Source organism: Gastrolobium bilobum, unplaced genomic scaffold (assembly GCF_033153095.1).
Source record: "Gastrolobium bilobum isolate Gb01-03AN ecotype WA unplaced genomic scaffold, APGP_CSIRO_Gbil_v1 utg5634, whole genome shotgun sequence".
NCBI classification, from domain to species: Eukaryota; Viridiplantae; Streptophyta; class Magnoliopsida; order Fabales; family Fabaceae; genus Gastrolobium; species Gastrolobium bilobum.
The window spans coordinates 195672-220639 of NW_026898133.1; the positions used below are offsets into that span (position 1 = coordinate 195672).

Consider the following 24968-nt stretch of genomic DNA (forward strand, 5'->3'; position numbering starts at 1 on the left):
CCATATAGACCGGCACCGCTCAAATGCTAGTAATAACGCAATATGTTATGTTATGTGCATTACAATTAAGTTTTTAATAAGACTGTAATATATACTTTCCTATTAAAATTAGAAATAAATTGATCCATATAGTATTAAAAAAAAGTCAGTGGAGTCACTAAAATGGAAAATAGTGACTCACGTAACTATATTTATTTTATGGATTCCTTTTATCGGTAATGATACATGACTTTCGGATATACGTACTACAAGGGTACAAAGATACTCCCTAAATTAGGGTTTTTTAATGGGGTGTTAGCACGTGATGCTCTTCCCACATTTCCTCCCTTTTGTTACCAAGAGTTATTGAATAATGTTCTGAACTTAATAAGTAAGACTTATGATAGGCGGTGGAGAGGACCAAAAAGAATGAAGACCACAATGTGGTTGTCATTATTCAATGGACTTCCGGTGAGGAGTAGAACAAGCAAATGGAACAAAGGATCAAATGTGTGAAAAAGCTACTGCAATAAAGAAGAGACTATCATCCATATTCTCTGGGATTGCAAGCATGCTCAAAGCATATGGAGAGATTGGTTTGGTAGTCCCTTGCCTCATGACTTCTTTAGTTTAGTCTCAAGTGATTGGCTGCTCAGGAACATGTGTGGCTCTTGGGGCCAAATCGATCATACAAATTGGATTGATGTATTCTTTCAATGTGCTGGTATTTATGGACCTGGAGAAATCAAGAAATCCATGATGCAGACTTTCACAGACGACATAGAGGTAAGTATGTGATTTCTGATTTTATTTATCATATTTATGCTGCTAGAAACAAAATGAAGAGGAATATTAGGAGTATGCCTAGCGACCAGGATAGGCAGTGGCAACCTTCGGAGCAAGGTTGGCTGAAGTTAAATACTAACGGGGCTTCTTTGTCTCTTAGAAAGCATGTTAGTTGTGGGGGTCTCATTAGAGACCATAATGGTACTTTCATTGGAGGCTTCAAACAAAAGCTTAGATATACTCGTTGGACGCGGAGCTATGGGGAATACTCAAAGGCTTGGAACTAGCTTGGGGCACAAGAGTCAGAAGATTAATAGTGAAATGGGATTCTACGAATGTCATCTCCTCAATCCATAGCAATTATCATAGCCACAGGGACTCCTTTTGTTGTCTCTCAAATTCGAAAGTGGCTTCAAAAGGACTGGACAGTGCATTACAATTATACTTGCAGGGAAAAAAATACATGCTCCCACTGGATTGCTACTTATCCTCTTGATGAAGGCAGGAATCTAGTTGTTTACACCAATCCCCCTCTCCACCTTAGGAACCTTCTGTTAGAGGGTATTTTCAATTGGCCTTCTACGACCCATCTTTTGTAGTTTTGCTATTTCTGGGGCTTTACCCCTCCTTACATACAAAAAAATAAGTAGTTCTTGTTGTTTGGAAACAAGATAAAATTATAAATATAAAAGATAAAAAAGGGGATGGACAAAGTAGGCTAAGGATTTGGTCTACATCCCACAAAGGTGTGGGTTCAAACCTCGTTGGCTGATATGAGAACTTTATTAGTGGGTAATACGTAATCCATCCCGAAAATTCTCAAAGAGGTTGAGGGTCTTCCCTGACCTTAGTGGGATACTGTTGTCTAATCTCACTTAGACTTTTATCCACCAAAAAAAAATGAAAAAGGGGAAAGGTTGGTTCTTAACTTTTTAAGTAATGTACTAAGTTGATAATAATGAAGATGGAAAAGGAGATGACTTGTGATAGTATTTTATAGAAGATGTTTATCCACATGACATTTGTCAATAGCGTGTGTGTGATGAAATGAAATGATCGATGGCGGTACGATTCAAGTCTAACAAAAGTTGTCTCCTTAAGACGATTTGCTCCATCTACAGGTGCCAAAAGAGATCGGATAATTGCCTCGCAAAATAGAACAAATCTCGTCACTAGTACGACAGAACTTCCAAACTAGATCCCCCTTGGACACAATTGGATGCTTGAAAGGATTGCAAAAAGAATGAATGAGAATGCAAGAGAAATTTGGACAGAATGATAGTAAATAATCATAAAATTGAGTGAATTTTTTGACGCATTTAACCTATTTATAAACTATGATCGCCATAATTCATATATTTATTCGACAGCGAAACGATACCAATGAACCGCCATAATGGTTCGGCGCTAGTCGAAACGATGTCGGAGAAGAACGTGCGCAGAATTAACAAGAAAGACTTAGGGGCATTTTGGATAATAGTAAAAAATAATTTCATAAAATTTTACTTCCTCCACGCCTGCGGTTAACGGTCATGTCGTGCCATAAGAACGATGACACACACATGTGTGTTTGGTTGACCATGGATCTCCTAGGTTTTTCACCTCACAAATGTGGAATGCCCTTAGGGAAAATTTGGGGGAGTAAAGCTAGGCTTTCTAAAGCTTCCTCCATCAATTATTTTGTCAAATGTAGGACTTCCTTATCTCACACCCCTTCATATTCCTTTACCTCGTGATATTCCTAACCAACTACTTATTTATTGCACCATGAATTCTACATAAGAATTCTAACAATCCCCTGCATGAATAAGAAGTTCAGCACCATATGCATATTGTAACACCCCGTTTATGATCGGTTTGTCATCATATAGTACGATATTAAGTACAGTTACAATCATAATAATTGAATTTAAATTACTGATAAACTTTTTTCTTTTCTGCTAACAATTGCTTTTCTGCTTAAAAATATTCCCGTATTTTAAATAATTCAAAACTATAATTATAACTCCTACATTGTGCGGAAGACTTAATCTTTACTTAAACGTATCTTACATTACTCATTAATCATCACCAAATAGTTCCTATAAACATACAAGGTGCAATACTCGTTCTTTTCTTAAACCTAGAACGTGTGACGTTCCTGCACTCCGGTAATTTCCCCCTCTGGGAAAGTTGTTCCCCCCTATGGGGAAGTCGTTCCCACATGTCAAGATAAAATTTGACAGTACTTGGCTGTACATAAGTGGTTAGGGACGTTTCCCCAAACTTAGTTACACCTAATTGACCTTGCATTATATGGTATACACAATATTTGCCATTCCAAGTCTCTAACCCTCCAATCCATCAAAGGCTCTATGCTATTATACAACATAACTTGAACAATCATTCATATATGTCTCCACCAAAAATCTACTTGGGCCTCTTACCCTATGAAGCTCCAACTTCATACAAAGTAGTACTTGAAATGATATCCCCGAAACGTGGGGTGAGATAAAAATATCAGTAAATCAAGAGTCTTTGGAGGATCACTCCATCCTTAGGTTCACTTACGGTGCATACATAATAACAACAGTAGAGCATACATACATCATTGCCTCATCCATGAACTTCCAAGAGAGATCCGCAAGGGCTATTTCTCTTAGGTTCTTACCATTTGGAGATCCACATAGAGTTATTTTCAAGGGAAGTCCATCACCTCAAACATTCCTTAACCGACCATAGAACTTCCAAGAGAGATCCATAATGGGTTATTTCTCTTAGGCTTTTACCACTTAGAGATCCACATAGGGTTGTTTCCAAAGGAATTCAATAACCTTACACTAGGAACTTCCAAGAGAGATCTGCAAGGGCTGTTTCTCATAGTTTTTCACCATAAGGAGATCCACATAGGGCTGTTTCCAAGAGAAGCTCCTACCAATCATCCTCATCACAATATAGGGGACTTCCAAGAGAGATTCGCAAAAGGGATGTTTCCAAGAGAAACACATTCCTCATACTTTAGGAACTTCCAAGAGAGATCTGCAAGAGTTATTTCTCTTAGGTTCATACCACTTGGAGATCCGCATAGGGCTGTTTCCAAGGAAAGCTCCTATCAATCATCCTTATCACACAACATAAGGAACTTCCAAGAGAGATCCACAACAAGGTTGTTTCTTTTAGGTTCTTACCATATAGAGATCCACATAGGGCTGTTTCCAAGGAAGATAAACCATCTGGAGATTCGCAAGGGCTGTTTCCAAAAGAAGTCCTTATTGGTATGGTACTTTCAAGAGGGATCCTCAAGAGCTGTTTCTTTCAGGTATTAACCACAAGGAGTTTCCCAAAAGGCTAGCTCTAAGGAAAAACCACACACCTCAACATACATATATGCATACATTCTAATGGTCAGAGAACCATCCAATCCTTTATCGGTTATCAGTCATTACCTTATTCATCCTTTATCAGTCATAACCTCATTCATCAACTATCAATCATTACCTCACTCATAAGTTATCAATCAATACCTCATTCCTCTTTTATCAATCATCACCTCAATCATTAACTATCAGTCATTATCTCATTGATCATTTATATTATTACATCATTTATCAATTCACATCATTCATCGATTGATATAAATGCATGGGCATACCATCACTATCATTATCATATATCACAACATATAAATCTTTCCTCCACAAAGGAGCATGGTGGAACACACAAGGAAATTAACCCAAGGTCCAGAGGTTTACCTCTAGTAGACTTCCATTCCAAGCTCTTCTTTAGCTCAAATGAGCACAATCATCAACTTTCACACAAGAGCAACCTATGGCAATTGTGTAAAGGTGATCAACAATTCATACAACATATGAAACATTAAGTTATTGACTAAAAAATCCTCATATTCTCATAGAACACAACTTACTCTCTTTGGTAAAATTTCAAGAATCTTTATCTTGAGTAAATGTTGCTTGCAATGGGTGTTCTTCCACCACAATGTCACTAGGACCAACTCTATAACATGAAACAACACTAAACAACCATCATTTTCCACCCAAAGTCATTATTCATGTTATTATTATTCATCCAAAAGCTAGCATTCTCATTTCTCCATGAAAACTTGAAAAGAGTTGGATTTACTTACAACAAATCACCCAATAATGGAAGGAGGAAGGTTCTTCAAGCTTCCATGAGCTCCAAACCACTCAAATCCCCAAAAATTCAAGATCATTTTCTTAGCTTTGAGGGGAAGAGATCTCTCTTTACAATGCTTCCCACAAGAAAATAAGGGTTGGACTTTATTCCTCTCAAGATTGTAAGGAAGTTTGGCTTTGGAATCACTCAATTTCGTCAAGTGTAGCTCAAGTTATGATTTTGTCAAGCTTTTCTCTCTTCCTCCCATGGCTTCCATGAAAATGAGGAAGAAGAGGGTTGTTGATGTCTTATGTTTTTGGTGAATTAATGACCATGCTTTATTCACTTAAGCTTAGTTGACTAAAGTCAACAACTCATTAAATGGTTACTTACTCATTTAGGCTTACTCTCCCACTTTGATCTTTCTTTCTTTCTAGCCAACTTAATTTAACATTTTCATCATGTGTTTAACTCTTAATCATCATAAAATATCTTTTCCATACACTATTTTTTATTTTCGAGTAACTTCATCATATTTGCATTTTTACCCCATAACTTTCTGTAATTACACTTTTATCTGGAAAATAACTTTATGACGTTCCCAACCTGGGAATGTCGTTCTCATTCCAGGAACAACGTATGACGTTCCCATTTTGGGAACACTTGTGTTGTTCTCACTCAAGGAACAACTTATGTCATTCCCACTAAGGGAACAACTTGTTGTAACAATTAGATTTCTAATCTAATTTCTGATCTGTTAATTATAGTAAATCCATATTTTCTCATTATGCATATAATTATTTATGCAATTTGAGATCCCTCAGCGAGAAAACAATTGCATCAAGATCAATGGTTTTCACCATGAATCATCCCTAGTGTGACCTATCGAATTTAATCGATCAATCGGTATATGTGGTGCCTTGAACGGTCGACTTTTAGAGTAAACCAAGAGGAGGCACACAATTGCTTCTCTAGCATTGTTGGCTTTCATTGTTGTGTTCATTTTGGCCCTGAACACCTGCCTGATTCTGTAAGTGTTTAGAGAATTTGGCTTTTAAATATTCTCTTTGAAATAACCCTCACTTCACACTCATATAGCTGATTTCTGGTGATACATCATTTGAGCACACATATTCAGAAACAATTGAAAGCCTATTTGCTTAAACTCCATAGTGCTTAATTTGTTGATCATCACTTAGTTGTCTCTTTGAACCAAGTTCATGGTATCTCCACTCATCATGGTAGAATTACTTCCATGATTAACATTTGATAGATCTTAACCACATTCCTTCAGACAATTTCTCAACCAATTCTCTAGTGAGACCTTTGGTACTTCAGTCAATTCCAAAAATCACCAAGGAAGTTATCAGGTCACTCAGCTTCCTCACCAGCTTTATCCAAAGCAATTCCATGGTTGACCTTGTAAGGGTGTACATGTAGCCTACTTGGTTATTAATGTTTTCCAAATCATTGAAAGACTATTTCTCCCACATGCACAGCGGCCAGCCGTGTTGTGCAGGGCAGACGGCGACGACGACACGCACGTGTGTGGCAGACTTTGCATCACCTAGGTATTTTCCCTTCACAAAAGCAGAATGCCCCAAGGGACAATTTTGGGGCATAAAACTAAGCTTTATAACCCAAAAAAAAAAAAAAAAAAAAAAACTTATTTTGTCCAATGAAAAACAAACTTAATCATCCCACGTTGCTTCATATTCCCAACCAATTAATTAGTCATTACACCATATAAGACGTCACATGTTATTGATAATTTTGTCCACATAAATTACCTACTTAGTGAAAATCACCTCAGTTTAATAAATTATTCTGTAATACTTTTTATAAAAATATTTTTAGATTATATTGATTTGATTTGTTTTCTCTATTTTATGTGCAATACGTAACGACAAACATTAATTTCATTGGAAACACAACTTGAAAAACTAAACACCAATTATGGCAAATAATAATAACAATACTAGTCATAACTAGACAACAATTGATTTTTTCAATTTTTTATTTTTATTTTTAGAGTACACAGAATTGACAATTTAACGCAAAAAACCCATAAGCAATTCCCCAATAATAATTATATCAATCAAAAATTACACAATTAACGATTTAATTATATGCACAAGGATGGCAAACGTCAAATGAACTTATAATTTGTCTATTTAAACCTTTATCTTCAGCTATTTCTCCTCGTTAGTTAGGACATGCTCATCCAACGATCAACTACCACCTCAACCGCTTTTAACATCAAAGTCTGTTGTATACCTATTCTAGAAAACATAGATGCAATATGAAATATGGATATAGACAGAAAAATACTATAACTATTAAGTGTTCTATCACAAATAACTACAATATAGTATATAAAATTAGAGAAAAATATTATTTTTCTTTTTTGATTTCTTTTTTCTTCCACCATTCCTTAAGTCCTACAGGTTTGATCCTGTAGAATCTGACCCATTTTCTCATTGAGCGAACGGTACGAAATAAATCAGATGGATTTTTCGATCAAAAGTACTAAGAACAATAAATATTTCTCGATCAATCCTTTTGCCCCCCCCTTCTTTTCTTCGAGAATCAGAAAGATCCTTTTCAATCAAGTATGAATTTGTTCGTTTGGAATCTGGACTCTTCTACTGCATTTTTATTCTGCAGTTAATGCAGATAAGTTATCTGCATTTGCTTATAAAATGACGTCGTTTTGAGATTGAAAGATTAAAAAATTATAATTATAAAGACTATAATAACCCTGAAATAAATTAAAATTACAAAAACACAATAATTTCTATCCCAAAACGACGTCGTATTGGACTTACTGCAGATAACTTATCTGTCGTGACTGCAGAAAAAACGAATCCATAAAATTAATATAAATTACAAAATTTAAATTAAAAAAAAGTATCAATATTTTTAAAATTAGTATGTGTAATTATAAATATAATAAAATGCTATTACTTATTTGATTATTATGATATTATCACTTCTATTTATATAAGGATTTGAAAAATAAAATATATAGCTAATGACATGAATACGTGCCCATATGACTATTATTTTAATTTTAAGTAAAGTTTACACATATATGTGATTTATTCTAAATCATTGATTCTTAATTATATTTATCACTTATTTCTATGTACTTTTTTACATTTAAACTCCATTTAAAAATTACATAAAATATCTATTAGTTCCCCTCAAACTTCATTCTTGTTCAAAAAACTCCTTTTTACTTCCAAATATTTGGGGAAACTAAGAAAAAATCTTACTAATTTCATTATGATTTCTTTAATTTATCTAGATAAATGCGCTAAATGATGCATAATTTTGAGCAAATCGAGCACTTTACATTTTTTTTTTGAGAACATATATGGAAGGAAAACAAATTAATTAACTAGTCCAGGATTTTACCACAAAAAAAAATAATAACTAGTCTAAGTATACTAACACCCATGATATCCTTGAAGGAAAAAACTACTCTTATGCAACATAAGAGTAGTTTATCTCCTATACACCCATAGAAAATCGTGACTCTTTTTTTGTTTTTCTTTTTTTTTGTAAATAGTGGGACCCACCACATGTGTCTCTACAACATAAGATATCTTCTCTCATGTAACATGAGATTAGATGAACCCATCCTTGAATTGCAAAAAATGGCAACTAAGCGAAGGAAGGGAAAACACCTCAGTGCCCCAATCAGAGTTAGCTCCGTCCACATTTATCTTCCACCAGTTGAAGGGAGGAAAACTAATTTAATAAGACACTCTCTCCGTGGGTGGGGACATAACCATCCTATGCGCAAAGGATTTTTTTGGATAAACCAAATGTATCTTTTATGGAAAGCAGTTTTGTTCAAGTCGAGAATATTCACATCATGGGTTGGATATGTGTTCGATTCCCGCTGAATGCATTCTTGGGGAGGGGGCTGAACCTTTAGCCATCACTGTTCCCCCGCTCTCCGGATTAGTCCCATAGCCAGCTCAAAGAGTCGAAGCTCGTGGGGATACCGGAGGGAGCCAACTCGTCTCAAAGAGATAATTAGGGTTGGGTAACTAAAAAAAAAAGAATATTCACATCATGGTGGAGGGCTAGCTCTCCCAAAGAAAATTTTGTGCATTCACTAGGACTTGTATCCAAAACCTTACTTAAGCAAAATTAAACATGTACCAATTGAACCAATCTTTTGTTTATGAGCAAAGAACTTTGTGCTAATATAATATTTTCTTCATGGCACAAAAAACAAGGCTTTTTGACCAAACAAGAGTTTTCACCCCTTTAATTTTTCTATTTGGTATTCAATTTTTGGTATTTACCAATGTGGGTCTTTTAGTGATGCAACTCCTCTAGGGCACTCACACGATTGCCAAGTGGCACAATCACGTTATGTAGGCAGTCCCGTTACCATAAAATTTTGGAAGACCGTAATTTTTGACTCGGATATTCAAATCAAATGATTTTTTTTTTAATTTTACATAACTTTTCGAGATCTATACAATGACAACTCATTTGACATATTTTATCTCTTACAATCATAGTTCAAATTTGTAACAATAATACCACAATCACAAACATATTTTAGACTTGTATTGAAGTATTTTGATGAGTTATATATATATATATATATATTAAATGTATCACAATTTTTGAAATAATTATATTAATTTATTACTTATATAATAAATATATTAAACGGTGCAAATTATTTAACAAGTAAGGATAGCCTAGTGGTTGATAGTGGCGTCCCTCACTCCAATGAGCTGGGTTCAGTATAACTTAATACTAGTTGAACCGCGAGTCACCGAGCAGAACCTAAATTTAAACAACCTTATTATCTCAACAAAATTACTAGAACCTAGATTTAACTAGGGGTGTCAAAACATGTTATGACCTGCGAGCGAGACTCGTTGTGACACCCCCTACATTTAACCTTGATTAAGTCATACAAGATTCAAAATTTAATCACATATTTAAGATCTTGCTAATATGGACTTAAAAAATGGCAAACTTTACCGAAGGGGCTGATACTAAAAAAAGGTGTCATTGTACATGAGCTTTTACTTTTAAGTAAAAGCAAATATAAACACACACAACAGCCAAATTAGACTTGTCGAGAAAATTAGCTCATAAACCAAACAAAATGAAACATTGCAACTGAAGACTTGTTGAAGGAATTACCACCGTAAAGAGTAAGGACTAGAAAGCAGCAGGATCAATCACAAGACAACTTCTTTTTTTCCTCACACAAAAGTGTATTTTAACTTTGCATTCGCTTTTGTATACAAAAAAAAAACTTTGCATTCGCTTTATTTTGAATCGAACTTCCATTATCAAAAGCCACTATATGTTCTTTGGCTTTATTGAATTATGTACGCCGACATAAAATACAAGGATAATTCTGTAAATTAACATTTAATGTGAATGTGAAAACGTTGAATGATATGAATAAATTTGGAGGTATTAGAATCGGTTCATTGCTTTACAACTAGTCCGAATCAGGATGAGTTCTTGGATTAAGGTTAAACTCCTCCCAAAGACATTATTGAAGATGATCAAATAGATACTCTTACATTCATTTGCTTAATTTCCTTACACCAATTAAACTACTATTATTTGATTGATATGAATAAATTTTGATCAAATGATTTGCGAAGAAAGAAAAATGAAAAACAGTTTGTTATGTTTTCCAAGTTGCTTATTTATTTTTCAACTTTTTTTTTTTTTTGTATAACTTTTCTTTTTTCTTTTTCTCCAATCTGATTTATTAGCAGACATTCGTAACATTTTCTGTATAAAATCTTTCATAATAAATGATATCAATGCGCCTTCATTTATAACTTAAGTTTTGAGTTAAATTAATTCTTTTATAATTTTTTTTATGTTAAAAACAAGTTGAGACAAAATTGTAATTATATAATAAAGATGGAAAAAACTACTCTCATACAATATGAGAGTGTTTTTATCTCCACTAAATTCATCGAAAATCATTATATTTTTTTTATATAAATGGCAGGCCCTACTATATGTATATCTACAACATGAAAAAAAATCTTTTTTCAGAACGTTTTCACAGTCGAATCCATCTTGAATTTGATAAATGCATTGCTTGTGAAGTATGTGTTCGTATATACGCGATATTATTAAATCAGACAAAGCAACAAGCAATAAAATCAAAAACAGATCATACGAGCCCTCGGGGCATAAGCACAGTGGAAAAGGTCGAAGTCCTAAGGTCTTCGTGGTAGCAATGCACCAAAGTGTCCGAGTTCGATTGCTGTCTTGCGTGCACATCCCGCGATTTACATCCTCTCAGGATTCCCAAAGGCGTGGGCTTGAAGGGTGGCAATGATGGGTCGTAATCAAAAAAAAAAAAAAACAGATCATTCAAGCCCAATAAAGATTATATAAATATAAAGTAATATGAGTGATTATATTTATTTTTTATACAATAAACACGTGTAGTAAGAGCTATTTCCTTCTGTTATTATTTATTTTGGTTGAAAGGAGTTGTTGCACTTGCACCCAAAAAACAAAACTAGATTAAGAGTGCGTTTGTATTGGCTTTTTAATAAAGTCTTTTTTACCACTTCCTTATTTTAAAAGTATTTTCTATAAAAGTTACAGCTATTTAGATTTTTAAAAAAATATTTGATTTTTGAAAAAAAATATTTGACTTTTGACTTCTGCTTTTTTTAAAAGTTAAAATTTTTAGCTTCCGAAAAAAGTAAATTTTTGACTTTTTTTATGACTTCTGCTTTTTTTAAAAGCTGACATCCAAACAGACTTTTTTTGAGAAGTATTTTTTTTTTTATAAAAAAAAGTAACTTTTGAAGAAAAAAAAAGCTCATTCAAACGGGTTCTAAGTGTCGTGGTGTCTATTGTATAAGGTGAAGTGACTAAAAAAAAATGCATATTAAGCATTTTCCTTCCCTAAATTCGGAGGGACGAGAATATATTTCTATTTAAAAACAAAATTTAAATTAAATAATAGGTGGATTATTACCTTAGGATATAATTAAAAAAGTTAATTATTATCAAAATATATTTTAAATGATTCTTTTATAAAAAAATATTTATAACATATGGACAGGTCCTATCTTATGAATACAACGAATGAAAAACACTTAAATAGGGAATAAATTAGCAATTTAACTCTTGAAATTAATATCCATATATACTTTTGTCCCATATTTTAAAGGGATTTATACTTCTCATTTCACACGAGAAGTTCTCTCACTTCCAGCAAACATAATTAATGTGATCACAGGAGAAAGGAAAAAAATGAACAAGCATTTCTATCGATGGCCGAAAAAGATTTCTTCTTACGGGGCTAGAGATATGACAAAACGAGCTCAGATGAGTTATATAAATTTAAAAAATTAATTTACATGTGTAACAAAATTTAAAAACTAGATTGCATGTAAAAAATAGTTTTAAAAATTAAGTTGCTAAGTTACTTTTTAAATTATAACGAACATGCGCTTCAATAGTTTTTTTTTTTTTTTAACGACTATACACTTTTGTTTCCTAATTACACTTGTATCATGATATAATTGAAAACATTTTTATTTATAATTTTTTATAATTATATTTTAACGGTTGATTTTCATCAATCAACGATTATCATTTATTGTGAATTAATAATTAATTAATGAGTTTGATTTGCAAAAATAATAATCATTAATTGACGAAAATTAATAGTTAAAATATAGTTATAAACGAAAATAAGTTATAAGTATAACATTTTTCATCATTTTAGTAGTCAGTGTATAAAATATAATTTATAACCCAGATGTATAAAATGTAATTTATAAAAATTTTTAAACAAAAAATTTATAAATATAACCTTCTCTAATTTAATTGTAAACTAAAAAAATACAAACTTAATCACGTGCAAACAAAATTATTTAAAGATGTTTGCAAAATTTGGTTTGACCAACCCTCTTAAATTTCGTTCATCAAAGATAACATAATGAGATTCCTTGAAGCTACGCATAACAACCTTTCCGGAATCAATTTTTTTTTTAATTTCTGTTAATGGATAGAAAACTCGTTTGGTAAAATCGATTTATCTTTTTGTTCCCGAGATGAACCAGATTAATTTTTGTGCTGGAGAACAGAAAAAAGAATAAAAAAATTTCAATTTTTTTTGTTCCAGGGCACGAAATGAGAAACACTTATCTTTTTTAATTACTCTCCATCTCTACCATCACCACCACCACCACCATCATCCCAACACGATCATCGCCACTATCGTCCCGCCGCCGTCGTACCACTAGTGCTGTCGTGACCACCCCTCACCTCCACAATGCCACCGCCACCATCACCACCACCTTCACCCATCACTATCATCATCACCACCACCACAACTACCACTGCTGCAACCACCACCACCACCACTATCACTGCCATCAACCACCACCACTATCATCACAACCACCGCCACCACCACCACTACCACCACCACAACGCCACCGCTACCATCACCACTACTGTCACCAACCACCACTATCAATGCTACAGCCACCACCGACACCGACACCGACACCGCCACCGCCACCAACCACCACCACCATCGTCACAGCTACTACCGTCACCACCACCACCACCGCCACCATTACACCACCACTGCCACCTACCACCACCGCCGCAGCCACTGCCACCACCACCTCCATGATGTCATCACAACCGCCACCGCTACCATTGTCGGCGCCACATATGCCACCAACCACCATCCCGACCACCATTGTCGTCACCTCCTCCACCACCATCCCCACCACTACCACCGCCATCGCCGCAGCCACTGCCACTGCAGTCACAACCACCACCACTATCATCACCACATCACTGTCGCCACCACCGCCGCCGCCTTCGCCACCACCACCATGCCACCCCGCCGCCACCACTACCACAACCACACCATATGGAAAGGAAGGTGATGATCCAATTTTTTTTTTAAATTTAATAGGCATTATTTTTTATTATATTATTTGTTATGTTATCAAACACAATTCTCATTCTTGGAATAAAAATAGAACATATGTTATCAAACACATTTTTTTCTTCTTCTAAGAAACTGTTCCAAGGAACAGAAATAGAAAAGAATTGTTTCTTTTCAGAAACAGTGCTAGGGAATAGAATGGTTGTAATGCAGACCCTAGATCAAGAATTCAGATTAATACATATAAAAAAAATTTATTTTCCGTAATGGATTGGAATGAAGCATGAAACGGCATCGTTTTGAAGATTCTTTCTGTTAGTTAGTTCCTGACTTTCACCAACGAACCTCTTCTTCATCTTCTTCTTCTCCTCTTCATTTCCCAAACGCAAACTTGTTCACAAAAATAGCACTCTGATTTACCATACAATTGTCTGTTTCCACCTTCTCTTTCGCATCCATCACTTTCTCATTTTTCTCTCTCTTCCTTACCATCTATCATTACTCATTTTCCCACTTTTTTTTTTTGGGGGTATTTCATCTTTTTAATTTTTTTTTTTTGGTTGCAGATTGCGTAATGGGAGACCCATCTAGTAAATTTTGAACCTTTTCGAGGTTTTGGTACCTGGGTCGGTGGAAAAAATGGATCTTTTTGAGAGGAAGATGGTGTTGGTGTTGGGTTTTGTTTGAGAATGAATTTTTGCTATGACATGTAAGGTTGGGTTTTGGATTTAGGTTCATTGCCTCCAACCATTGTCATCGAATGCCGATACCAATTGGCAATTGCAATCGGCATTCGATTCATTCTTCATTCAATCCCAGTCTTTCTCCATTCCAATCAGAAACTAAACCCCATTTAATATAAATTTAAATTACAAAGTAAAAATCCCTTTTGTTGGGTTCTCTTTCAGCAACCAGAAATGAATTCTGGTGCTGTGTTAGCATTGCCTCCTGTGAGCAATGTGTTCAAAACAAGGGAGCCTCCTGATTTTGAGGAGGACTTTGTAGAGAAAGATCCAACCGGCCGGTACCTAAGGGTATATGACATGACAAATTCTTCATTTTGTCTGTTTTTGAATTCATTTTGCTCAACTTTGGTGGTTCTTCTTAGTTTTAATTAATGTGTGTGATTTTTGGTGTTATTGTTTTATATAGTGGATGTATTTCAAATTTTCAATTACTTGTGTTGGTGGTGAAAATGTGCTAGTTGAGCTAGAAGGGGTAGGAACATTTGGAATCGATTCTGCATTGGATTAACATGGTTGTGCTTGCTGGCATTTGGACAAAAGTAATTGATGTTGATTAGCCATGTTTTTCTTGTTTAACTTGTTGATTACAATGCAAGGTACATTAGTTGAACTGATTTAGTTGATAAAGTTTTTTGAATTGTGGAAACTTTTTTTTGAGCTTGAGAGTATTGTTATCATTTGTTTTGAATTGTGGAAACTTTTTAGTTTTTTGAATTGTGGAAACTTTTTGTGTTTGATTTAGACTGCTGCCAAACTAAATTTTCCTTTGTTTTGAATTGTGGAAACTTTTTTTTAGCTCGAGAGTATTGTTATCATTTGGGAATAAAGTTTTACTTGATAACTTGCCTTAAGGTATTTGACTTTTTTTGTTTTAGTCTCTATCTATGAATGAATTATCTTGATACAGCTGTTAAAGATAGATTCACAAACTGTTGAAAATCGACAATCACACAAATCGAAAAAACAAAAAGAGAAAGGGAAGAGAGATTGACATAGTGATTTACCCTGGTTCATCCAATGTAGGCTACGTCTAGCTTGTCTATACTATATTCACCTCACCGCCACTCGTTACAAGTCACTCGGTTTATAAGGGAATATAAATAAGATTTAGAAAACCCTAACAACAACTATTCATGGGCTCAAGATCAAACTACTAAGTAAAAGAAAATTACAATATGTCAGAGGCCCACAACAATAGCAGGCCTCTACGGGGTTGGGGGTGCTACCCCCGCACCCCGCCGGGGCGACTCCCCCAACCTCCGCCCGCATCATTATTCGAAGTATGAGCTATACCCAACACAAACTATGTTCAACTTTTACTTTATAAACCAGGTGTGTTATTGGTTATTATTAATGCACAAGTATCAAACCTATCTCATGCTCAATATTCAATACCACAGATACTCCTTGATATGAAAAATTTCCTTTATGTAAAACACCACTAGGGGTACTAATTATAATATGTCCACATCGTCCGAGAGGATTTGTTTACTTCTATTCAATGATGATATGATTCACTTGTTCTTTCTATTCTTTTTCTTTTAACTTTTTTCCCCCCTTTTTTTTTTGTCTCAGTACAATGAAATCTTGGGCAAGGGTGCCTTCAAGGCTGTGTACGATTCTGATGCCTAATCTCTTTTTCCTATTTTTTGTTTTAAATTTTGTTTTCACTCACTATCACTATTTCTTTATATTTTGTTCCTGGTGTTATAGTTGCATTCAGAATTTTACTTGCTACGAAATATTTCTTCAAGAAATTTAGTCTTCAATAATTTTCTGGAGGGTTCTGGTGTTGTTACATGTTAAAGCATGCTATTTAATCTCTTTCTCGTTGGCAGTTATAGGGGATTTGATGGAGTTGATGGAATAGAAGTTGCTTGGAACCAAGTTAGGATTGATGGCCTCTTGCACTCAGTAGATGATCTCGCAAAATTGTATTCTGAAGTTCATATATTGAAGTCTTTGAAACATGAAAATATCATTAAGTTCTATGATTCCTGGATTGATGATAAGCAGAACACTGTTAACATGATTACTGAACTCTTCACATCTGGAAATTTGAGGCAGTATGTTCTCTGTATTTTTACCCTTTCCTTTATACTGTTTGGCTGTAATGTTCACATTTGAAATTGTTGTACACCTTTGGCTTACAGATACCGTAAGAAGCATAAATATGTTGAAATGAAAGCCATAAAAGGTTGGGCCAGGCAGATTCTTCAAGGCTTAGTATATCTTCACAGTCACAAGCCACCTATTATTCATAGAGACTTGAAATGCGATAACATCTTCGTGAATGGAAACCAAGGAGAAGTTAAGATAGGAGACCTTGGTTTGGCAATTGTCATGCAGCAACCAACTGCTCGAAGTGTTATTGGTAATATACTGATTTCCTTAAATGTGAAATTCTTATCATACTCGTCCTTTATGGAGCACTGAACTGAACTATACTTTTGTTTGTCCTTTCTCTATTTTAAAAGGAACTCCGGAGTTTATGGCTCCAGAACTCTACGAAGAGGAATACAATGAACTTGTTGACATCTATTCTTTTGGGATGTGCTTATTGGAGATGGTTACTCTTGAGTATCCCTATAGTGAATGCAAAAATCCAGCTCAAATCTTTAAGAAAGTTACCTCGGTAAGTATAGCAATCATTGGCATATCCTTGTCAGTTGCAGTTGCATGCTCATAATATGAACTACTGCACTCATATCTATCCTATATTGTAATGTATTCCACTGCAGGGTATCAAACCTGCTTCCCTTAATAAGGTGAGTGACCCTCAAATTAAGGAGTTTATTGAGAAATGTCTGGTTCCAGTATCTCAGAGATTGTCTGCCGAGGAGCTTCTTAAAGACCCATTTCTACAAGTTGAGAATCCGAAGGATCCAATGCTTTATTCTTTGCAGTCACCTATGAAAACTCCAAGAGCTTCTAGTTCTCTATCTATGGACTTAGATGCTGACTATAAACAGCTTTCTCTGAGTACCTGTACTGAAAGCAGCCAGGAAAGTCTGCATTTTCCTGTTTTTGAAGTCCAGAGGACAAATAAGAACAATAAGTTTAGGTTGAAAGGGACTAAAAATGATGATAACTCAGTATCATTGACCTTGCGTATTGCTGATACATGCGGTGAGTATATGGTATTTCCTTCCCCTTTTGCCTTCTGCTACTTTATTTTTTCAAGGGGGGGAAGGGGGGAGTAGAGAAGAATATCTGAATTAGTTAGTTTTTGACACGCTTCCCTGTCCCTTGATATTGAGTTGATACTAAAACTGTGTTTGTTGTGTTGTGTTACTTGCAGGTAGAGCGAGGAATATACATTTTCTCTTTTACCTTGATACAGATACTGCAGTGTCTGTGGCCTCAGAGATGGTTGAACATTTGGAGCTGGCAGATCATGATGTAGCCTTTATAGCTGAACTTATTGATTACTTGATAAGGAAACTTTTGCCTTGGTGGAAGCCCTCACCTAATCATTCCTTAAGTGGAGGATCAAGTCTTTGTGGTGGGTCTACAAATGTAGATGGCCAAACCTTAATGGCATATCCATGGGATTCTGTCCTAACTAGTGTTCCCTCTGAATTGCTTATTGGTCAAGATGGCTTCTCTGGGTTTAATAGAACTCCTATAGAAGGTTTTGCGACAGATGGGAAGAGCTGCTTTTGTAAAAATGCTGATAATGCTAATCTTGAGGGTGATTATAATTCTTCTCCCAGTTTGGTTAACTCGGAGGATCGGTGTTCACAAGGATCTGGAGCTTCTGAGATAGTTGTTGAAGATGCTTGTATGAAAAATGACAACTTTCGTGATTCCAATGTTGATGGAAGTTTTAATTGCTCAAGTAGGTCCATCTCTGAAGTTGAGCTTGGGGATGCATATTTTGAGCACTGTAAATTGCAGGCAGCAAATTGCAGTGGTGGCAATGGCATTGTGATAAATGAATTCTCAAAGAACTCAGGGTCAATTTGTGGGACATCTAGTGTTGTGAGCTTGACAAGTAGATGTTCTTCTGTGTCTTCAAATGGAAAAGACATTGATCCTGGGCTTAAGTTTGAACTTGATGCAATCGAGGCACAGTATCAGCATTGGATTGAACAGCTTACTAGAATGAAGTTGGAGGCATTTGAAGCCGCCAGAAGGAAGTGGATGGCCAAGAATTAAGTGGCTGTTCATTGATTTTGAGCTTGTTGATTAACCTCTTTTTACCCTTGTCGAAGTTTTTCGTTGTAAAGTTTGTGATATTAACTGTTTTGTATTTTGGATGAGGCTCTTTTTTGCAGAAGCAAGTGTCCTTACTCCTTACTTTCAACCTATGTTTTAGGCTTAGGAGATATCAAAATTTCTAAGAACACATTTAAGTATTAAACCGACTACATGAAATGAAAATTAAAAGAAAACATGATATTTTAAAATCCAAGTCTGAAAAATGTGATCCACCTTTATCCTTCAAGAAAAATAGTCAAAGAAAAGTGTGAGAGTAACATGTCAATATTGCTTGTGCAATTCTACTTAATAGTCAAACTAAATGGAAGAAGTGGTATGCCGTTATTGAGACTTGAGAGGTGCATTGTCATGATCCATATTCCATACGTATCAAAAAGTAAGAGAAAGAAAATCTCAATTTGTATAAACTAAATTGTAAGGAACTTTTTTTTTAATGTGTTAATGTGAAATTGTGAATTACACAATAGGGTATACTCTTTCTCTTTCTCTGACCTCTCATTCTTTGGTGAAGGCGAGATTTAATGCTAGGTATTTGCACTTAACACCCAAAAAGAAAAAAACTCATCTGTTGAGGTAAGTAGGGAACTAACAAGTAACAACTCCAAAACTAATAGAACTAGAAGAATACATTTGGCATCATTTAGAATTTTCATCTTATATAAACTTATTGTTTATAAAGGGCCAGTTAGTTGGGATTCGCTACCAAAACTCAGCCCCTCTCCCCTCTCTCACAGCCACATTGATTTTATAATATGTATAGATACCTAGAACTAGGCTAAGCATGCACTAATGCACAAACCAACAAGCATACACAACAAAAACCAAAAGGGCAAAGGTAAATTGTTTTACTTTGAATCAAGAAGAATATGGTCATAAAGAATGAAAAAACTAGACTCCTTAATCAATTGATGACATGTTAGTGGAATCTTCCTTTCTATTGGTTCTAGTTTTACATTTTGTTTGTATCTATCTTTTCTCTTCTGTGTGGCTGCCAAAAGGAAGACCTAGCTTTTCAAGCAACACAAAATATTTCTTAAAGAATCGCATCATTTTCTGACCAAACTATTCTAGTTCTTTTTCTAATCCCGTCTTAATCAACCCCTTTTGTTTAAGCAATATTCTTATCCAAGTCTTTTGGAATCTTCTTTCCTCAATCACCCTCCTAGTCATATTCTTTTCTTCAAATTATTTCTCAATGATTGAAGTCACATAGTTTGATTGAGTACATTTCTTGCATTTCATTTAGCCTTAAGACTTTTTGCTACACATTGGACAAATCATGCCCCTTATCACATTCTGACATGTAAAGATTGGCTCCTTGTGTTTAATTACAATTTTATAATTGAACCTTTGACCAAGCTTTTCTTTTACACTTTTTATATATGAGTTAGGAGCTAAGGTGGCAGTTCCAGGTAAATTCATCAATGGTGGATTTGATTGGATCACGGGCATACTGCTGCTTTAAGTGCCAGAACCTTGTTGCTTTCCATGATGATATCGTTTCCAAAGATTTCCAGGTGAACATTTTTCTTGCATTTTTGGCATTAATCTTAAATGGATCATCCATTTGAAACCAATCTTTTGAGTTCAGAATAGGATCATAAAATTCATGTCTTGAGATAACTTGCTGAGCTAAAGATTTAGACTTATACACCCAATATAAAATCATGTTGAAGGTTTTTCAAACAAGGCCCTGAAATTAATTTGATCTATTTCACTTGTCTAAAGAGAATCACTTCAAATTATATGTTAAATTTCATTCAAACTTGTCTGAACCATGGTTTTATAGTTCAAGTTTTTTGTTATCTGTTGCTTATATGAGTTAATAGATGAGTGATAAAGAAATTTCAGGTTCCTTTTTAACCAAGGATCTTCAAGAGTTGTGTTTAACAGGCAAGCAATGGCAGAGCTTTCCTGTTTTCTCACGCCATGAACATTATTTTGGGACCTAAAGAGGATAGGCAACTTATCACTGGTCTTCACACAGTTTCTGATGTATATTGCTGTGACTGTGGAGAGGAACTGGGATGGAAATACATTAAAGCTTATGAGGAAACACAAAAGTACAAAGAAGGAAAAAGTGTACTAGAGAAGTTCAAGATAGTCAGGGGAAATGGGTAGCAACCAGATTTTAGATCCAAGTCATTTGATCCTCAATTGTTCATAGGGGAATTCCACAGGTTCAAGGGTGGGATAATTGTGAGTTTCTGCAAAGGCTTATTAATCAGGAAAAACAAAAAAAGGGTTCGTTGAAAAAACATGATTTTTAGTCACTCAAAAGTTTTTCCAAAATAAAATAAGTTGTTAAATGATATCTACCCCTAATGTGAATAGTTAAATGGTCCTTGTTCATATTGTACAAAAGATTATTTTCTAGAAAATTATATAAGATTATTTATTGGCCTTGTACATAAAGCTTGGCAAATAGCATAGGCCTTGTTGTTTTACACTTTTGCAGCCAAAATGACTATTTAGACTTATCTTTGAGAACATCATTCATGTAAAACTAAAATTTGGTTTGGTTTTTTCAAAAAAAAAATATGGTTTGGTAGAAAAATTGACATATTGCATCTCTCAATTAAGCAGATAGAACCCACATATATTGCTATGTCCCACATTGATAACTGGATGTCCTGTCAGAAACACGTGATCTTCGTAATTCTTTCATTTATTGTCATTAAAAAAAAAGTGATTGAATGGCACGCCTTTTGCAGTTTCAGAATCTACGGGTTTTTGACCCAACAAATGTGAATTTTAAAAAAATTCACTGTCATTGATTAAATGTTTTATCGAATTAATGTAGAAAGATATCTTTCAGGTGGCTATGCGTTTCAGTCGCACACTTGATATATACGCGTTTCTGACAATTCTAAACACGTATGTATCATGTGGGCGTTTTTGACAAGTCTGACCAGCACAATATCAAGATGCATCATGTTTAAGCACGTGTTCTGTGGCATAGTCACATCACAGTCAGAAACGCGCATGTGTCAAATATGTGACTAAACACATAGCCATCTAAAACACGTCTTCCTTTATTAATCTGATAAAATATTTGATCAGCGAATTAAATAAATAATTTTTTTAAAATTCACATTTGTTAGGTCAAAAACCCAGAATCTACTAATTCAAAATTCAAGCTGTTAGGTGCTTACACAGAAATGGCTTTTATGTTAACTGACAAACTGTGTTGTCAGCTTAAGCTTGTGCATGACAAGTCAATAGTTGCATAAACCAGAAGTTGTCAGAGTCTGTTCTTTTCAACATTTCACTTCAACTAAGGACAAATCTTTACTGCATCCTATGTATTTAATTGAGTATATCTTTTTTTCATATTTTAAAAAAAAAAGTATCACTTTTAAAAAAAATAAAAATTTCCGCCACTTTAATTTTTTTTTTTTACTTTTGAAAAAAAAATGTACTCAATTAAATACATATGATATATCAAAGTTTTGCCCCCAATTTAGGGGTATGCAAAACTCCAGCAGCATTTATTTGAAGCAAACACGCATTCACAAAACTAAATAATAGTAGAAAAAGAAGGAAACAACATTTTTTAATATCTCTGTAATCATCTTGATCTCCAATAAGGTAAGCCAATTGAATAGCATACACAACAAAAAGCACATATATATTTTGATTATTCAATTTTCCGGTTCTCATTCAAAAATTTTGAACAATAACAACAACAATCAAGGGCTATCCCACTAGGAGTCTAGGATCAACTACGTGAATTAAACAATATTATTAGGCTTTATCAAATTGTGAACATTTTTTGTTTTTCATTTATTATGCGATATTCGTTATAGTTTTTCGAAGCTATATATTGGTTAATAGTCTAAAGCTGATCCACATAAGACAAGAGCTGTATTCAGTTAATAGAGATCAGCATTTGCAAGTATTCCAATATTAACATTTGCTTTAAGAGGGGATTAATCTCATGGATTTGTGTGACGAAAGTTATTCTTCAATAAGAGTCAAAGAAAGAACATGTGTCTGAGTTTCAAACAACATATCTCTTACTTTATGCTGTATGTTTTATATATCTATTAATAATTGTAATCAATAATCAGTGTTCTGATTCTGCTTGCCATGTTCCAATGTTACTGTATTTATTCTGACATGTTTAAGTTAACAAGTGAATATTTGGCTTTGAGCATTTTCTTTATTAAACAGACACTGTTGGTTGTCAATGATACCATTGCATTGAATGTAGAGACAGTGTCCCCTATTTTTAAGCAGCTTAACAGAGCACTCAAATATATACACATTGGATTTCCAAAAAAATAAAAATAGAGACATTTTGTTGTATAAATAGTCATATTTGGCTGTTTGTTTGCTAATAGTTATGCTTCTTTATTTTTGAATAGTCGCGCCTTTTCATTTCGTTTTCGAACACTCGTATCTCTTTGTTTTTTAATAGTTGTATCTGTTTGGCTGTGATCGTTTATCTCCTGTATATATAAGTGTCAAGTGAATTTAAATAACTAATTTTTCTGACTCTTTATCGAAACTCTGCCAAGATTAATCTTCACATATTGTCTTTGTCTGCGATTGAAAAGTGTTCCTTGCGATTGTCAGTGTTGTTTCTTTTGATTGTGCCATATTGAAACAAAGGTAATTTATTTTATTCTAGGAGGTATTTATCTACAAATCTTAAGGGACAAAATTGGCTTAAGAGCACATTATTCAATACTGGACTTGGATTTAATTTTTTGTAATATTTATGCCCTACATATTGCATTCTAATTTTTTGTAATTGCATTCTATTCTATGTAATTTTATGTTTTCACTGATATTACCATAACTAACAACACAAGATTTTTGAACTATCACTAATAACATTTTATCACGTAAATCAATTGACATGGGTTATTCCGGCTTAATTAATAATCTTGAATTTGAGATCTGAGTATAATGCAAGTGTGTTAAAAACTTACCCGACTTAAGACCAGATTAGTCGATTAACGAATGAAGTGACCAAAAAATCTCAATATATATGCACACATTTTCCCCTCACATATTCACGTACATCCATCCATCACCATTCATGTAAAAGGTATTTCCCTTCTCAATAATTATGAAACGCTTTATGTTTGACTTAGGCACTGAAAAATGATTCCATGTCGGCACGATTCCACAAGCTTGGATTGGAGTATCCTCCACCTTTTTAGGTTTCGATATCAATTAAATTCTAGCCATTCATCTCTTATCTTGATTTTTTTTGTCTGTGTGATAAAGATAAAAGCAATATAGTGAATAAGAAATTTTTGTCTTTTTAGAGGACATTATTCGCTAAAGTTGGAATTGGCTAAGGACCAAATCAGAAGCATTATTCTCATGCTCAAATTCAAGACTTCTTGTTCAGTTTGCATGATTGTAGATTTGTAGTATTCGACTCATCACATGGTTAGAAACATTTCTTGGTTTTGTAACGTGTCTTTGTCAATCATTCAGTAAACATCGAATAAATTTGGAAGTTACCTTAAACAACTTGAGCAATATTTTTTACAAAAATTTATACAAATCCAACCTTTCCACCTCCCATATTTTCTTATGTAGAAATAAAAAAGAAGAAACATAAAAGTAACCAAAGTTTAATACCAGCGTTAAGATATGATTTACTATTTTATAAAAGAAATAACAAAAAAAAAAAAGCATTGTGATTAAGAATGAGGCCCCATATGAAAAGGATGCAACCTTTGTCTGGTTTAACAAGAAATAAATTATTATGCCACTTGGCGCATATATATATATATATATATATATATATAAGGATTTGCATTCATCATTTAACATGACAAGAAAAAGTTTCCTACACACAACATCTCGTGGGGCTCGCATTTTTTAGGGCAAAAAAAAAAAAAACTACGGCACACAAAACGAATCTCTATAACATAACACAATCACTTTTTTACAACGTAACTCTTATAAAACCCACACACACACATATATATATATATATATATATATAAAGAATATCAAATTTTCGTAGATAGAAAGAGAAGAGGAAGCTTCATGGAAGCCAAACTCTCGAATAGTACCTATCAATGAAGATCACATCTTAACCAGAATATCCCCCGTTTCCTCCAAAGGCACCTTCCTAGAACCATCACAAATAGATGGATATATATTAAACCAATGAAAATGAAAAATAAAAATGAAAATCAATG

At 34.2% G+C, this 24968-nt stretch overlaps 1 protein-coding gene and 1 pseudogene across 1 annotated transcript; both read left to right on the forward strand.

The window, feature by feature from the left end:
* Positions 1 to 1100: 1100 nt before the first annotated feature.
* On the forward strand, positions 1101 to 18732 carry LOC133313086 (probable serine/threonine-protein kinase WNK10; annotated as a pseudogene).
* A 1484-nt stretch (positions 18733 to 20216) lies between these two features.
* On the forward strand, positions 20217 to 20916 carry LOC133313084 (protein yippee-like At4g27745). The gene is made up of 2 exons (XM_061514404.1): positions 20217 to 20312; positions 20689 to 20916. The coding sequence occupies exons 1-2, from the start codon at positions 20220 to 20222 to the stop codon at positions 20914 to 20916; spliced, it is 321 nt and encodes a 106-aa protein (XP_061370388.1). The 5' UTR covers positions 20217 to 20219.
* Positions 20917 to 24968: the final 4052 nt, after the last annotated feature.

What these genes read in the sequence shown, in the direction of transcription:
- LOC133313084 (XM_061514404.1), top strand. Translation starts at nt 20,220, where the DNA reads ATGGTGGATTTGATTGGATCACGGGCATACTGCTGCTTTAAGTGCCAG. An exon ending in TCGTTTCCAAAGATTTCCAG is followed by an intron (nt 20,313 to 20,688) that starts GTGAACATTTTT and finishes TGTGTTTAACAG; the next exon opens with GCAAGCAATGGCAGAGCTTT.